The 17942-nt window shown below is 49.6% G+C and overlaps 1 protein-coding gene across 1 annotated transcript; it reads right to left on the bottom strand.

The window, feature by feature from the left end:
* Positions 1–938: 938 nt before the first annotated feature.
* LOC137309874 (nuclear factor NF-kappa-B p100 subunit-like) lies at positions 939–17844 on the bottom strand. The gene is made up of 5 exons (XM_067977890.1): positions 17728–17844; positions 16481–16553; positions 8639–8811; positions 4741–4852; positions 939–3534 (listed from the first exon to the last, which is right to left on the bottom strand). The coding sequence occupies exons 3-5, from the start codon at positions 8729–8731 to the stop codon at positions 3428–3430; spliced, it is 312 nt and encodes a 103-aa protein (XP_067833991.1). The 5' UTR covers positions 8732–8811; positions 16481–16553; positions 17728–17844; the 3' UTR covers positions 939–3427.
* Between the last annotated feature and the right edge of the window lie 98 nt (positions 17845–17942).

Here is a 17942-nt window from a genome sequence, read left to right as displayed (position 1 = left end):
AAGACGGTCAGCACTGGGAACTGAATATACCAGGTTATAACTGAATATACCAGGTTATAACTGAATATACCAGGTTATAAGGTCTACAGGAGGATGGGGAAACTGGTAAAGGGGGAGGAGTAACCTTAGGTGATTAAGGACGAAATTACTTCAATGATAAGACGATATAACGAGAGGTAAGCAGACAGTGGAAACTTTATGGGTAGAATTAAGAAATAGAATTAAGAAAAGGACTATAGTGGGAGTTGTGTATAGGCCTCCTGGTAGCAGCGGTGAAATGACAGAATGTATAAATGCAGAGATTAAACAAGCATGTAGCAAAAGCAGGGTGGTTTTAATGGGGGGGTTTTAACTTTCATACAGTAATAATATATAATATTGTAATGAATCATGTATAGTTTGATCTAGTAATGCAGCGTGTAATTTGATATTGTAATGAATTGCATTTATTCTGATATCACACCACTATTACAAAGGAGGTTAAGGGGAGATTTAATCGAGGTGTTCAAAATCATGAAGGGTTTTGACAGAGTAAATAAGGAGAAACTGTTTCCAGTGGCAGAAGGGTCGGTAACCAGAGGACACAGATTTAAGGTGATCGGCAAAAGAGCCAGAGGCGACATGAGGAAACATTTTTTTACGCAGCGAGTTGTTATGATCTGGAATGCACCGCCTGAAAGGGCGGTGGAAGCAGATTCAATAATAACTTTCAAAAGGGAATTGGATAAATACTTGAAGGGGAAAAAATTACAGAGTAGAGGTCTGGGACTAATTGGATAGCTCTTTAAAAGAGCCGGCACAGGCATGATGGGCTGAATGGCCTCCTTCTGTGCTGTACCCATTATGATACTGTGTACAGTTTAATATTGTAATGCATGTACAGTTTGATGTTCAATAAATTCAGCAGCAAAATCAGTAAAAGCTGCAGGGAAAATCCATTGACGTTATATGCTTTTATTTTATTATTGATTTTAATACTCCTCAGAAATACAGTATCAAACTTTCTCTTCTTGCGTATGTATACAGCACTTAACCTGCATCAAACAGATCTGTACAGTACATCAGTGTAATCTGTCAGCTGCTGTGAAACTGTCCCACACAGGGACTATGGGATGGTAGGCAGCGGAGAATGAATACATTGATTCTTAAAGCTATATTTTGCTATTCAACTGTTCAACTTTGATATATTTTCTTCGCAAAAGCCTGGGATGAGACCCAGACCGTCCCACCACACGCTGCAATGGGGACATCGCAGGTTCCCCACAATTCCTGGAAAGCGACAAACTACAGGTAAATCTGGTGAGATAAAACTCTACAAAGTTTCATAGAATCATGGAAAATTTACAGCACAGGAGGAGGCCATTCGGCCCATCGTGTCCACACCGGCCAAAAATGAGCCACCCAGCCTAATCCCACTTTCCTGCACTTGGTCCGTAGCCCTGTAGGTTACGGCACTTCAGGGGCACATCCAGGTAGTTTTTAAATGAGTTGAGGGTTTCTGCCTCTACCACCCTCTCAGGCAGTGAGTTCCAGACCCCCACCACCCTCTGGGTGAAAACATTTTTCCTCAGCTCCCCTCTAATCCTTCTACCAATCACTTTAAAATCTATGCCCCCTGGTTATTGACCTTTCTGCTAAGGGAAATAGGTCCTTCCTATCCACTCTATCTAGGCCCCTCATAATTTTGTACACCTCAATTAAATCTCCCCTCAGCCTCCTCTGTACTCGATCTCTCCCCACCTTTCTCCCTCAGTGTAATCTGATGAACCTGCAGGATATCAATCGCACATCACCCACCGCGGCCCAATCCATTCCACTGACACTCAGAGTCCCAGGACCCGCCCAGTGCTGCCCCTCTCCCGACTCTCTGCTCCGAGGGGCTTCTCTCACGATGAAGGATTGGGCAATCTAGTCCAATCCCACGCTCACCCAACGTCTATACACAAACCGAGTCCAGCTGAGATCAACAGAGAGTGAAATAGGGGAGAAACAGTGGCTGATTTTCCCTTCCTAACCCAGGTGGAACTAACTGGACCCCCTACTGTCCCGGCTCAGCACAGATCAGCTCTGTGAGTTCAAACCATCGAGAGGGTTCCAGAAGTCTTTCTAGAAAACTTGATCATAAATGTCCGTGTTCTACTTACACCACTAACCAGTACTCAATCTCCCTCCCCTTACACCACTAACCAGTACTCAATCTCCCTCCCCTTACACCACTAACCAGTACTCAATCTCCCTCCCCTTACACCACTAACCAGTACTCAATCTCCCTCCCCTTACACCACTAACCAGTACTCAATCTCCCTCCCCTTACACCACTAACCAGTACTCAATCTCCCTCCCCTTACACTGTTTCAATGGGCTGCAAATTTATCGTGATATTTTTCTATAATTTTCACACTCGTTACATCACAAAAATCATAAATTAAACAAAAAACTGGTATAAATATCATACATCAGGACCCGACCGACAGGGAAACTAACACCTGAACATAACCCACTGGCGACTCCCCCTCTCGCCAGTTATCCAGTCACCCTGAAGAGGGATTCAGTATATCCCGAAATATCACCTGTACGTAGTTCCGACGAGTTGGGCTCAGGATGGGGCCTCTCTCCACATACTCCGGATTACTCTTTCCCAAAATGGGAGCTTTTTAAAGTATTTTTTTTTACATTTTCTTGTGTAATAAAACTCTCGAGGCCAAGATAGAGGCAGCAGCTCCCAGCCGTGCTGCTCTAAAAACCGGCTGTGAGGGGGGGCCAGCGAGAGAGCAGCCCCCTCCCTGAGCGAGCGTCCCTCCAGGTTTCCCTTCCTCTTCCCGTGGGAAGTTCCCACATTATCCTATTAATAATGCTGAAGGGGTTGAGCTGAACTCTGACCGCTGGGTGAGGAGAGTTTGCCCCATGACCAGGAAGGGGCCAAACTCCCATTTTCCCCATCACTACAGTCCCCACCTTGCATGGCGATTGGTCCCCGTAGCCCAGCCCCCTCCCAACAAACAAACACACCAAGAGGCAGCTCGGTTTCATTCTGTGTCGAATCCTTCCACATAAACACAGCTCTGTAAACATTAACTGTTTGTTTTCTGCACTCTGAGGTCTCCTCTCTCTGCCCCACCACTTCGAACACAGCAAATCTACTGACATGAACTCAACACTGGAGCTGACCCTTGGTGAGTGAGGCTGAAATGATCAGTGGATCCCAACACGCTGCATCATGTGGATGAATAGCGATGGCAAAGGCCACAAAATAATCATCAGTCACTGGTAAACAAAGAGGGCAGGAGTTAAATGGGCAAATCAGAAACATTTTCTTTTTGAAGAGGCGGTAGGTGCTGTCGATCGGCTTGTTACAAACTACAGTCAGTAGGAATGACCATGTCTTTTTATTCTCTCGCTGTATATAAACATCAGATCCTGCTCCTCGTTAAACTCGCTGTTCATGACTCGGGGCCATGGGGGCTAAGTTATCCTTTGGGCCGATGTCCTGCTGTGACCCACTCTCATAGGCACTGTCCACTGACTGCTTCCCATCTGCAAGAAAAAAAAACATTCTTTAAATCTCACTATGTGCGGTACCAACAGATCAGGAGTCACAGACAGAGGGGCAAAAGGGTCGTCCCCACTGATACAGCCCCAACCCCCTCACCCCAGTCTCCCCACTGATACAGCCCCAACCCCCTCACCCCAGTCTCCCCACTGATGTAACCTCAACCCCCTCACCCCAGTCTCCCCACTGATACAGCCCCAAACCCCTCACCCCAGTCTCCCCACTGATACAACCCCAAACCCCTCGCCCCAGTCTCCCCACTGATACAGCCCCAAACCCCTCGCCCCAGTCTCCCCACTGATACAGCCCCAAACCCCTCACCCCAGTCTCCCCACTGATACAGCCCCAACCCCCTCACCCCAGTCTCCCCACTGATACAGCCCCAAACCCCTCACCCCAGTCTCCCCACTGATACAACCCCAAACCCCTCGCCCCAGTCTCCCCACTGATACAGCCCCAAACCCCTCACCCCAGTCTCCCCACTGATACAACCCCAAACCCCTCGCCCCAGTCTCCCCACCGATTTAACCCCAAGCCCCTCGCCCCAGTCTCCCCACTGATACAGCCCCAAACCCCTCGCCCCAGTCTCCCCACTGATACAGCCCCAAACCCCTCGCCCCAGTCTCCCCACTGATACAGCCCCAAACCCCTCGCCCCCGTCTCCCCACTGATACAGCCCCAAACCCCTCACCCCAGTCTCCCCACTGATACAGCCCCAAACCCCGCTTTCCTTCTACATGCTGTCACGTCGTTGTGTCAGAAACCTTTTACTTTGCCAATAAAATGTTAACCGTGCACCGCCTGCCTGTGACTCAGGCCTGCAAAGTAGAACAGCTTCTACCTCCAACACCACAGTCAACAGATCGACACCTTCCCTGGGAACAGGAGGAGGCCATTCAGCCCCTTAAAGCCTGTTTCAATTAGATCATGGCTGATCTGTACCTCAACTCCACCACAGCAACTGCAGCCGTTCAAGCACTGGACCATCAGAGATGAGGACTTCTGCAGGAAACATTACTAAAGGTGTCCCTGGAGCTCCCCTCTGGTCCTGGACTGATGGGACGTGTGCTGACTCTATGGTTTTACGTGAGACAAGTTTGGGAAATCTCAACCCAATTTGGAGTCCGTAGATTAACGAGCACAGAGACATTGCTCCTTCATTCCATCATCCCCAACAATAGAATAGATACCTGAGGTCTGAAGTGTTTTATAGATCTCCGTTTTCTGGATAATATTCACCGCTTCCTCCAAGCCCAGCCACTGTAGTGCGTTCATTAATTGTTCGATCGTTCCACCTGAAATCTGAAGAAGGATAAACTCTTCAATACTAGGCTGGCAAAACTTGGAAGTGTAGTGAACAGTGAGGAGGATAGTAATAGACTTCAAGAGGACAGAGACAGACTGGTGGAATGGGTGGACACATGGCAGATGAAATTTAATGCAGAGAGAAGTGCGAAGTGATACACTTTGGTAGGAAGAACGAGGAGAGGCAATATAAACTAAATGGTACAATTCTAAAGGGGTACGGGAACAGAGAGATCTGGGGGTATATGGGCACAAATTGCTGAAGGTGGCAGGACAGGTTGAGAAGATGGTTAAAAAGGCATACGGGATCCTGGGCTTTATAAATAGAGGCATAGAGTACAAAAGTAAGGAAGTTATGTTGAATCTTTATAAAACACTGGTTCAGCCACAACTGGAGTATTGTGTCCAGTTCTGGGCACCACACTTTAGGAAAGATGTGAAAGCCTTAGAGAGGGTGCAGAAGAGATTTACTAGAATGATTCCAGGGATGAGGGACTTCAGTTACACGGATAGACTGAAGAATCTGGGGTTGTTCTCCTTAGAACACAGAAGATGGGGGGAGGGGGGTTGATAGAGGGACAAGACAGAGTAGATAAAGAGAAACTGTTCCCATTGGCAGAAGAGTCGAGAACCAGAGGACGCAGATTTAAGGTGTTTGGCAAAAGAACCAAAGGCGACATGAGGAAAAACTTTTTTACGCAGCGAGTAGTTATGATCTGGAATGAGCTTCCTGAGGGGATGGTGGAAGCAGATTCAATTTCAAGAGGGAATTTGATAAATACTTGAAGAAAAAAATTTGCAGGGCTACAGGGAAAGAGCGGGGGAGTGGGACTAACTGGATTGCTCTTGCAGAGAGCCGGCACGGGCTCGATGGGCTGAATGGCCTCCATCTGTGCTGCAACCTTTCTATGATGCTATGATTATATTAACACGTTCAAAACCATTTCAGGCTCCCTCAGTGAGCAAACACACGGTCACTGGATACTCAAGTGTACAAATTCACAGGTCTGAGACGGGGTCTGGGGTAAGAGCAGGGGTATGGGGGGACAAGTTGCATAAACTTGGTTTGTATTTCCTAGTGTTTAGAAGATTGAGGGGTGATCTGATCGATGTATTTAAAATGTTAAAAGGATTTAGTTGGGTAGAGAGAGAGGAACTCTCTCTGGTGGGGGAATCAAAAACAAGGGGGCATAATCTTAACAGAGCAAAATCAGAAAGTACGTTTTCTCACAAAGGGTAGCAGTAACCTGGAACTCTCACCCCAAAGGCTGTCTTAATAATTTAACCCTTTAAGACCTGGTATCATTCTGGTCAACCTGCGCAGCACCCCCTCCAATTTACCTTTCCTGAGGTGCAGTGCCCAAAACTGAACACAGTATCTCCAGATGGGGTCTGACCAAGGCTCCATACAACTGAAACATCATTTCCACCCCTTTGTAAATACTTTTCGTACCTGTGCAGTAGTTTTTAAGTGATTTGTGTGCATGGGCACATGGGGCTCAATGTTCAAATTAAAGAACGGGCGGGTTGGGGGCAGGGGGGCATTGACAATTGCCATCATTTCAGACCCGCCCCCAACCCGCCCATTTCCAGTTTTCACCGGGGCGGGACGAGCGACCAACCCGCTCCCAGGAGGCGGGTCGGGCCTTAAAACTTTTCAAGGAGGCTTCAGGCCTCCATTTTTCACTATTTCCTGATTTCAACCCCGGGGGGCCGGGAACCCCGAGCTTTCTGTTTGACGCTTCGTGAAAGGAGGCGAGACGGCCCGAGACGGCAGGTAGGTGCCTAGAAAGGCACAGCTTGTGGGCCCGGAGGAGCAGGAGTGATTCCCCCAGGCCCAACAAGCCCACCTGCACTGACCCCCCAACAATCGCGGACCCACGACATGCGATGGCAGACCTCCCCCTGATGGCGGACTACCGACCGCGCGATCCCCCCCACTCCGATCCCCCCACCCCACACTGATTCTCTGACCCCCGACCCTCCCCCTTCAATGATCGCAGACCCTCACGATGACCCCCGATCCGGACCCCCCCTCCCGTGACTGACCTCCCGATCCCAACCCCCATGACTCATAAGAACATAAGAAATTGGAGCAGGAGTAGGCCAATCGGCCCCTCGAGCCTGCTCCGCCATTCAATAAGATCATGGCTGATCTGATCCCAACCACAAATCTAAAGAACACAAGAAGTCGGAGCAGGACCCGGCCACATAGACCCTGGGCCCTCTCCGCCACCCACAGGGCATTGACCGATCCGAACTCAGCTTCATGTCCAATTTCCTGCCCGCTCCCCATAACCCCTAATTCCCTTTACTTCTAGGAAACTGTCTATTTCTGTTTTAAATTTATCTAATGATGTAGCTTCCACAGCTTCCTGGGGCAGCAAATTCCACAGACCTACCACCCTCTGAGTGAAGAAGTTTCTCCTCATCTCAGTTTTGAAAGAGCAGCCCCTTATTCTAAGATTATGCCCCCTAGTTCTAGTTTCACCCATCCTTGGGAACATCCTTACTGCATCCACCCGATCAAGACCCTTCACAATCTTATATGTTTCAATAAGATCGCCTCTCATTCTTCTGAACTCCAATGAGTAGAGTCCCAATCTACTCAACCTCTCCTCATATGTCCGCCCCCTCATCCCCGGGATTAACCGAGTGAACCTTCTTTGTACTGCCTCGAGAGCAAGTATGTCTTTTCTTAAGTATGGAGACCAAAACTGTATGCAGTATTCCAGGTGCGGTCTCACCAATACCTTATATAACTGCAGCAATACCTCCTTGTTTTTATATTCTATCCCCCTAGCGATAAAAGCCAACATTCCGTTGGCTTTCTTGATCACCTGCTGCATGACCCCCATGCCCACCTATGTCCACCCAAGCCCCCCCCATCCACACAAAGACTTACCTGAAGATGTCCTCTCCCTGGCTGGTCTCCCGTCCGACTGAGACTAGCCAGTCAGTTGGACAGGAAACCGACAAAAAAAGATGTCCTTACATCAAAATCGTAAGGACATCTGGGGTACTAATGGGTTTCCTGATCACAATTTGACCCCTCCGCCCCCTTCCTGGTCCCGTTTTAAAATCACCCTCATAATCTCTTTGCGTCTCTACAGCTCTTAGTCCCTCACTATCACTGAGAGGGTGCAGAACATTTTGAGGGGGGAAGGAGGAACAGCCAGAAGTCGTGGTCCACGTGGGAGCCAATGACATAGGAAGGAAAAGGGTCGAGGTCCTGCAGTCAGAGTTTCAGGAGCTAGGGAGAAAGTTAAAAAGTAGGACCTCAAAGATTAATGGAGTAATCACAAATGCCTTCTGGAAGTTCATCTAGATAACTTCCATAGGCACTCCCCTATCTACCACGGGCTTCAATGGGAGAGTTAGGATACTGGAGGGATGGGCTTCAAAGGGAGAGTCAGGGGACTGGAGAGATGGGCTTCGATGGGAGAGTCAGGGGACTGGAGAGATGGGCTTCGATGGGAGAGTCAGGGGACTGGAGGCGGCTAATTGTAGCACCCTCTACAGTTGAGTATTTAGCACGGACCAGAAATCAAACTAGGGACCTTCTCACTCGTGCGAGGCTCAATGGACCAATTAGGGAACTTTCTATCAAACATTTTTGTCACATTAGACCCTGGAAGACCCAATTACAGAACTGAAGGGAAAGCAATCAAAGTGAGATTAACTTTTTAAAAACAAATCAAACTTTTTCAACTTGTGTGTCCAATGGAGTCACAGCCTGGTCAACAGAAGTGAGCAATGAATAAAATAAACAGCTAAACATACCTCAAAATTATCCAAAAGTGACTTGCTTGGTGACTTGGCACTTTTGAGCAGCTCGGTAATGGAGCCAAGATTCAGTTTCCCCGCCAGCTTCATCCAGTCCTCCCCCGATACCTCCTGGTTTAACACTTCATTCAGTTCTCCCAGGGCTTCGGAACCTAAAGATGCAATACTGCCTGCAAAGAAAACAGGCCCAGCTTTTAGTTTGCAGTCTAAATAATCAGGGGTCCATAAACACATGGGGAGGCAAGTTACCCAGACTATTACTGGACAGACTGGGATTGGTTGTTACTCAGGGGCAGGAATTGGCTAACGTTTTACCCAATCAAAAACTGGACTGGGGCAGGGTACGAAACTGGTCCAATCGCACGAGCACAAACTGCTTGGCTGCCAATAAGTAAAAGCAAGCTGGGCCTGCGCGCGCCGGTGAACGCGAACCGGGCCCCGCGCGCGCGCCGGTGAACGCGAACCGGGCCCCGCGCGCGCGCCGGTGAACGCGAACCGGGCCCCGCGCGCGCGCCGGTGAACGCGAACCGGGCCCCGCGCGCGCGCCGGTGAACGCGAACCGGGCCCCGCGCGCGCGCCGGTGAACGCGAACCGGGCCCCGCGCGCGCGCCGGTGAACGCGAACCGGGCCCCGCGCGCGCGCCGGTGAACGCGAACCGGGCCCCGCGCGCGCGCCGGTGAACGCGAACCGGGCCCCGCGCGCGCGCCGGTGAACGCGAACCGGGCCCCGCGCGCGCGCCGGTGAACGCGAACCGGGCCCCGCGCGCGCGCCGGTGAACGCGAACCGGGCCCCGCGCGCGCGCCGCTGAACGCGAACCGGGCCCCGCGCGCGCGCCGGTGAACGCGAACCGGGCCCCGCGCGCGCGCCGGTGAACGCGAACCGGGCCCCGCGCGCGCGCCGGTGAACGCGAACCGGGCCCCGCGCGCGCGCCGGTGAACGCGAACCGGGCCCCGCGCGCGCGCCGGTGAACGCGAACCGGGCCCCGCGCGCGCGCCGGTGAACGCGAACCGGGCCCCGCGCGCGCGCCGGTGAACGCGAACCGGGCCCCGCGCGCGCGCCGGTGAACGCGAACCGGGCCCCGCGCGCGCGCCGGTGAACGCGAACCGGGCCCCGCGCGCGCGCCGGTGAACGCGAACCGGGCCCCGCGCGCGCGCCGGTGAACGCGAACCGGGCCCCGCGCGCGCGCCGGTGAACGCGAACCGGGCCCCGCGCGCGCGCCGGTGAACGCGAACCGGGCCCCGCGCGCGCGCCGGTGAACGCGAACCGGGCCCCGCGCGCGCGCCGGTGAACGCGAACCGGGCCCCGCGCGCGCGCCGGTGAACGCGAACCGGGCCCCGCGCGCGCGCCGGTGAACGCGAACCGGGCCCCGCGCACACGCCGGTGAACGCGAACCGGGCCCCGCGCACACGCCGGTGAACGCGAACCGGGCCCCGCGCACATGCCGGTGAACGCGAACCGGGCCCCGGCACACATGTACACAGCCATTCCTTAAATGCACCAGTCAAAACTGCTCTTTATTTCTCATTTCTCCGAATGACTTAATGCTCTGCACCAGAATGTGCAGTAATGGACAGGCGACTAGTGAAAGGGCAGCTCACACACAGCTGGTGTGAGGAGCGTCAAGTGTCCCACTGACTGAGGCCGATCATACTGTGCACGGCCGGTACAGTCTCTCCACTGCTCACTATGAATGAGTCTGTCAGGTTCAATCAGCGGTTGCATTTTCCCGAGTGAGAAGGTTGTGGGCCAAGTCGCAGTGCACTTACCCAAGGCTAGCGATAAGTGCAGTGCTAAGAGTGCGGGAAATTCCAAGGTCCCGTTTGTCAAATAAGACATTAAACTGAGGTCCTGTCTACCTTTTCATGAAGATGCAAAAGATCCCATGGCATTGTTCACAGTAGAGCAGGGAGTTCTCCCGGTTTCGTGACTGACCACCTCACTCAACGAACATCAAAACCAGATTATCCGGTCATTCACTTTGATTGTTGAGTGGGATCTTACCATGCATGTGTGTATAAAACACTTGAGGAACCACAGAAATTTCCAGCACAGAATTTGGCCCATTGCGTCTGTGTCAGCTCTTTGTTCGAGCAACTGAATACTAAGCCCACTGCCCCGCTCTCTCCTGTATCTTCCTCTGTTTTGAATGTTTATCTGCTTTTCCCTTAAAAGATGCAGTGGTCCCTCTCCCTCAGCCACTCCCAGTGGCAGTGCATTCCATGGTCCAACAACCCTCTGTGTAAAGAAATTTATCCTAACCCCTCTCCTCACTCTGTGACAATTTTAAATTGATAAACCCTCGTCACTGACCAGAGGAAATAGTCTTTCCCTATTCACTATCAAAACACTTCATAGTTTTAAAACTTCTATTAAATCATCTCTGTTCTAGTGGAAATAATCTCAGTTTCTAAAGCCTCTCCTTCTAACTACAGGTTCCCATCCATGCAGGTATCCTTTCTATAATGGGATGCCCTAATCGGCACACAGTACTCTAACCATGGCCTGATATAAATTCATTACTTTTCTACTCAATGCCCCTATTTCTAAAACACTGCTGTTGGTGTTTATGTGATAGATTTATCGATCTGCGCCCAGGGTATTAAGTATTGAACAATGAGCTCAATAATATTCCAGAGTATATGCGACTCAACCAAAGGTGCAATTCCAGACTTTTTAAAACTTCTCCTACAACACTTCCCATAACACCACAAAACAGGAACACAACACACTACCCTTTCCTCAATAGCGGACAGTTTTATTTCTTGTCACGTGAACTTCTAGCTGGGAATCCCGACCTGCTATATCCTAATTCCCAGCTCAGGCCCAGACCTACCCTGACTGACCCTGTCCTTCCTGACCTCAGGAGCCTCACCAGACGACCCCGGCATCTACTCCCATTGAACTCGTGCAGAATAGGTGAGACCAATCACTGAAATGTCCAAAGTAACTTCCACTGTCTGAAACACCCTGGTTCAGACACCCCATCTGAATGTCCATCTGTATCGTCCAGCCCTGCTGCCCTGTGAATTTAACCTCTGGAGAGCAGAGTCTAACTCAATAGTAGCATTTTTAGCAAGATCCTGCAGGTACAGATAAGCCTTTGCAGAGGTGGGAGAGAGATCAGATCCCTCAGAGCAACTGCTCAGCAAGCCAGCAGTTTGTCCCGGGCGAGGCCAGAGGGAGGAAAGTCAGAGATCTGACAGTTAATGAGATCAGGTGTTTCAAATGTGGTGAGGTAGATCACACACGACTCACCGCTGGTCTCGTAGAAATCCTGTGATGTAAATCAGGCGGCAGTGTGAGCTGGTTAGATGTGAGAGGGTTGGTCATGTGGTGACTGCTGATGTCGATAGCTTGACACCTTGTCTTCACCTGGTCACGGTGAATGAGAGGCATGAAGGGGGTTAGGAGACCCCGACTGCTCTTTCACACTAGTACACGACGGCCTGGTCTAGGACCACCCATTATGTAAAGGGCAAAGTTGCCCATGTTTGAGGAATGTGGATGACCAGGGCAGCATCCGTGGCCAGAGTCTGGCCGGATAATTTTGGTTACACAGTGCGAGCTTGTTCATTTATGGCATTCAAAGCTTTGACAGGGAGTGATGTCGAGATTAAGGGGACCTGAGAGAAGGAGAGAGGAGATCAGGGAAACGAATTACAGGGCCAGACGTATTGGCAGTTCAGACAAAAGGTGCTGACCGAATTTTGAGAGGTCTGAAGCTCCTCTCACCTGAAGCAACTCAGGGGGTGAAGACGGTTCAGGAGGAGGGCTCGCTGGGTGAGCTCAGAGCAACGCTGGCGGGCAGCACGCCGAGTCATTCCAGGGATATACTGTCCAGGGAGGCATGGTTAGTCCAAAGTGAGGAGGACCGGAGGGGGTGCAGCTGGACAGCCGCTAGCAAGGGCTCAGGGAATGGCAGGCAGCTGACCCTTGGCTCACAAACTGACCTTAAAGAAACCGTATCCTGGGGGCATTCAATCACACGGGGACACTGTGTTTGGGAAGCAAGTCCGCACCACACCTCAGGCAGGATGAAATAGCTCGATGTCTCTTACCTACTCGTGAGGGGCAGGGCAGGTCACATGGTATCACGCCAGGTTTGGGGGAGGCCATTCATTGGGAGTAGCTACTACCTCTAGGTGGCAGATGGACAGGCAAACGTTGCCTGTGGCAGAACCCGGCGACTACTCCCAGACAAAGCTGGGGCGCATGGTAATCGGTGCACAGGGGTCACACAGGCAATGAGGGGCTTGTCAGATGGGGCAGGAGTACCCATAGTATGTGGAACTACAGTTGGCACAAGGGTCAAACCCCAGGCACAGGGGTCAAAGCCCCAGGCACAGGGGTCAAAGCCCCAGGCACAGGGGTCAAAGCCCCAGGCACAGGGGCATGTTTCCAACGCAGCTCCTGCACCCCTGGGTCCTGGGACGCAAGATCTTTCCGAGTGAGTCACAGGGCTCACAAGCGAGGGACCTTCCGCGGGGGAGGGAGACACCACGTTTTGGGAACTTCGATAATTTTTTTCCTTCATGGAAAGGATTTGGGATTGGGTTATACTTAAATGTTGTCTTTTATAACAAAGGGAATTTATGCAGGTTTAAAGAAAATGCCACAGGCTGCGGACTCTGAAAGTCTGTACTGAAGCCAGACGAGCTGGTTTGTGGACTGTCACAGTCCACAGTCTAGTCCAAACTGGTCAACGATCTCATCCCAGGCCCATCGAGTCAGAATGGCCCCACTGCCTAAACCCGCACCCTAATGGGGGGAATGGGAGGGGCCTACTGACGAATCACTGCATGCTGGAAGTTAGCGTCACAGCCCTCCCCCTGGCTGGGAAGGGCCCCCTAGGGGACTAGAGGGGCAGGTCTCAGGCCCAGGGCTGGAAGCTAAGATGCAGGAGCCCAGTTTTTGCAGTTAGTTGTCTGAGAACAAGTCAGGCAGCTGTGAAAGGGAAAAGGCACACAGTTTATTATATATTTTCCCCATTTATTGGGGAGAGAAGTGAGATTGAGTTAATGAAGTGGAATTTGCTGTGACTGTTACTCTAACTTCACTTGCTGTCCGTGTAATGAAGCAGCTGAACGATTTGTATCCTCCCAGTGTTCAATTCAAAAGATTGGAGAGGTTCAGATCAGAAAGGGTTCCCGCCATTACATTCCCAGGTTACACGATACTGGCAGTGCCTGCGCACTTGTGAACACAACACACGGGGACTGTTTACAGGAGGGAGCAGTACTGCTGGACCTGAGAGAATCTAGCAACAGTGTCAGCCCCAACATTATAATACCCTCCCTTTAATGTTTCAGTTTAGTTTTAATCTTTCCAGTTATCCACAGAAAACTCCATTCTTTGATGCACTCTCTTTACACCTTAAAAGGAATATATTAATTTTGTACTCTCTCCATCTTACATTGAAGATTTCTGATCCATCGACTTGTTTGCTAACTTTTCTGCCCAGTTAATTTGGGCAGAATTATCTCAACCTTTGCGTATTTCCAGTCCTGCACCCTTATAGAGTAAAAGAATCTTACAGCTCAGGAGGAGGCCATTTGGCCCATCGTACCTGTGCCGGCTCTTTCAAAGAGCTATCCAATTAGTCCCACTCCTCTACTCTTTCCCCATAGTCCGGCAAATTTTTCCCCTTCAAGTATTTATCCAATTCCCTTTTGAAAGTTATTATTGAATCTGCTTCCACCACCCTTTCAGGCAGTGTATTCCAGATCAGAACAACTCGCTGAGTAAATTTTTTTTCTTCATCTCACGTCTGGTTCTTTTGCCAATTACCTTAAATCTGTGTCCTCTGGTTACTGACCCTCTTGCCAGTGGAAACAGCTTCTCTCTATTTACTCGATCAAAACCCCTCTTAATTTTGAACACCTCTATCAAATCTCCCCTTAACCTTCTCTGTTCTAAGGAGAATAATCCCGGCTTCTTCAGTCTCTCCACATAATTGAAGTCCCTCATCCCTGGAACCATTCTAGTAAATCTCCTCTGCACCCTCTAAAAGGCCTTGACATCCTTCCTAAAGTGTGGTGCCCAGAATTGGACACAATACTCCAGCTGGGACCTAACCAGTGTTTTATAAAGGTTTAACATAACTCCTTGCTTTTGTACCCTATGCCTCTGTTAATAAGTCCAGGATCTCATATGCCCTTTTTAACAGCCTTCTCAACTTGTCCTGCCACCTTCAAAGATTTGTGTACATACACCCCCAGGTCTCTCTGTTCCTGCACCCGCTTTAAAATTGTACCATTTAGTTTATATTGCCTCTCCTCATTCTTCCTACCAAAATGTATCACTTCACACTTCCCTGTGTTAAATTTCATCTGCCATGTGTCTCCCATTTTACCAGTCTGTCTATGTCCTCCTGGAGTCTGTTACTATCCTCCACATTGTTTACTACATTTCCAAGTTTTGTGTGATCTGCAAACTTTGAAATTATACCCTCTATACCCAAGTCCAGGTCATTAATATATATCAAAAAGTGCAGTGGTCCTAATACTGACCCCTGGGGAACACCACTGTATACTTCCCTCCAGTCTGAAAAACAACCGTTCACCACTACTCTCTGCTTTCTGTCCCTTAGCCAATTTTTATCCACGCTGCCACTGTCCCTTTAATCTCACGGGCTTTAATTTTGCTAATAAGTCTATTATGTGGTATTTTATCAAACGTCTTTTGGAAGTCCATATACACATCAACCGCACTGACCCCATCAGCTCTCTCCGTTACCTCATCAAGGAACTCAATCAAGTGAATAAAGTTAGAACCTTAGTTAGACCACACTTGGAGCACTGTGAACAGTTCTGGTCTCCGAGGAGAAGGTGCAAAAAAGATTTATTAGGATGATAGCAGAACTGAGAGGATATATTTATCAGGAAAGGCTGAACAGGCTGGGACTCTTTTCTCTAGAAAAGAGGAGACTGAGGGGTGACCTGATCGAGGTCTTTAAGATTATGAAAGGGTTTGATAGGGTAGACGTAGAGAAGATGTTTCCACTTGTGGGGGAGACCACAACTAGGGGCCATAAATATAAGATAGTCACTAATAAATCCACTGGGGAATTTAGGAGAAACTTCTTCACCCAGAGAGTGGTGAGAATGTGGAATTTGCTATCACAAGGAGTGGTTGAGGCGACTAGCATAGATGCATTTAAGGGGAAGCTGGATAAACACATGAGGCAGAAAGGAATAGAAGGATATGCTGATAGGGTGAGATGAAGAGGGATAGGAGGAGGTTTGTGAGGAGCATAAACACCAGCATAGACCTGTTGGGCCGAATGGCCTGTTTCTGTGCTATAAATTCTATGTCATTCACCTCACTTCATTTCCCAGAACTAAATCAAGCAATGCTTCTTTCCTTGTTGGACTAGAAACAGACTGATTTAGGGAGTCTTCTCCACTTTGACCGCATGCATTAGATTTATTCCAGTCTATCTCAAGTAGATGAAAGGCTCTATGTCGATGCAAACTCCTTTGCTTTTTAACCAGGCTGGCACAGTGTATTGTCAAGGCCACAAACCAGAAAACCCACTCACATCCGGCAGCTGAGCTGATGGGCGGGATTGAAATGTGTGCCTTGGAATGGAGACCAAATTCTGAACAACAACCCTGCTTGTTCGACAGAAAGAAGCAAAGGACCAATAGCACAGGGCCCCCGAGCCCAGTGGCTCAGGTCCCATTGGATGGGACGTGGGGCACTTAATAAAAAAAAATCAAAACCACGGGCAGCTGTGCAGAAAAGTCCCTCATCTGCTCGGCTCAGAGTGGGAGACACATCTACTCACTGAGCCCAGAGTTCCCAGGCCCAGGGTGGAGGCTGAGTGCATGCAGGTACCTTGTGGAACTTCAGTCGACAATTGATCCTGTTCCTTCCTTTTCCAAGATTCTCCCAATAAAATATCGTGAACCTGAACGGAATGTGAGAGAAAATCGATCAGTTTCAATACAAGGGATCAATGGGAACATTTACACCAACAAAAAAAGGCCCATTCAATTCAAACTGAATTGAGATTTTACTGTACAAAAATACAAAGCTCATGCAGCTTTTCATTTCCCACACCAGCCATCTTGGCGTTTGATTACCAATCAACAAATCATGGCCAGTTTTTAAAAGGAGAATATATCTAAGTTTGCTGATGACACTAAGTTAGGAGGAACAGTAAATAGGAACATAGGAACAGGAGTAGGCCATTCAGCCCCTCGTGCCTGCTCTGCCATTTGATAAGATCATGGCTGATCTGTGATCTAACTCCATATACCTGCCTTTGGCCCATATCCCTTAATACCTTTGGTTGCCAAAAAGCTATCTATCTCAGATTTAAATTTGGCAATTGAGCTAGTATCAATTGCCGTTTGCAGAAGAGAGTTCCAAACTTCTACCACCGTTTGTGTGTAGAAATGTTTTCTAATCTCGCTCCTGAAAGGTCTGGCTCTAATTTTTAGACTGTGCCCCCTACTCCTAGAATCCCCAACCAGTGGAAATAGTTTCTCTCTATCCACCCTATCTGTTCCCCTTAATATCTTATAAACTTTGATCAGACAAATAGTGAAGATGGAGAAGAAAGTTACAAAGGGACATTGAAAGATTAAGTGAGTGGGCAAAACGGTGGCAGATGGAGTTCAATGTGGGGAAGTGTGAGGTCATCCACTCTGGACCTAAGAAAGATCAGAGTATTTTCTAAATGGTGAGAAACTAGAAACTGTGGAGGAGGAGAGAGATTTAGGGGTCCAAGTACATAAACCACTATAAACTAGTGGACAGGTACAAACAATAATTTAAAAGGCTAATGGAATGTTGGCCTTTTGGAAGTTACGTTCCAGCTGTACAGAGCTCTGGTTAGACCCCATCTGGAGATACTGCGTTCAGCTCTGGGCACCGCACCTCAGGAAGGATATATTGGCCTTGGAGAGGGTACAGTGCAGATTCTCCAGAATGATACCAGGGCTTAGAGGGTTAAATTATAAGGACAGGTTGGAATACACTAGGCCTGTATTCCCTCGAGTATAGAAGATTATGGGGTGATCTAATTGGGGTGTGAAGATGATTAAACACTCTGCTTCCTCCTCGGGTTGCCCACATACCTTCTGGCTGCCAGCGATGTCGAGGGGTGTGTGCCCACGGCAGACCCCAGGATCCAACTCATTTTCCTCGTCAGAGTCGAGTATGGGCTCGTAGTTTTCTGCATTTGGATCAGCTCCTGGTGTTGGTGGCGACAGGGTGGGGGGGGAAGAAAGAAGAAAGGGGATTAGAGGTCAAATACAATTCCCAGTCACAAATGTACTCTGCACCTCCCACA

This window comes from Heptranchias perlo, unplaced genomic scaffold (genome assembly GCF_035084215.1).
Source record: "Heptranchias perlo isolate sHepPer1 unplaced genomic scaffold, sHepPer1.hap1 HAP1_SCAFFOLD_1879, whole genome shotgun sequence".
NCBI lineage: Eukaryota > Metazoa > Chordata > Chondrichthyes > Hexanchiformes > Hexanchidae > Heptranchias > Heptranchias perlo.
Note: the sequence above shows the minus strand (reverse complement) of the source record. Positions and strands in the feature narration are given on the sequence as shown.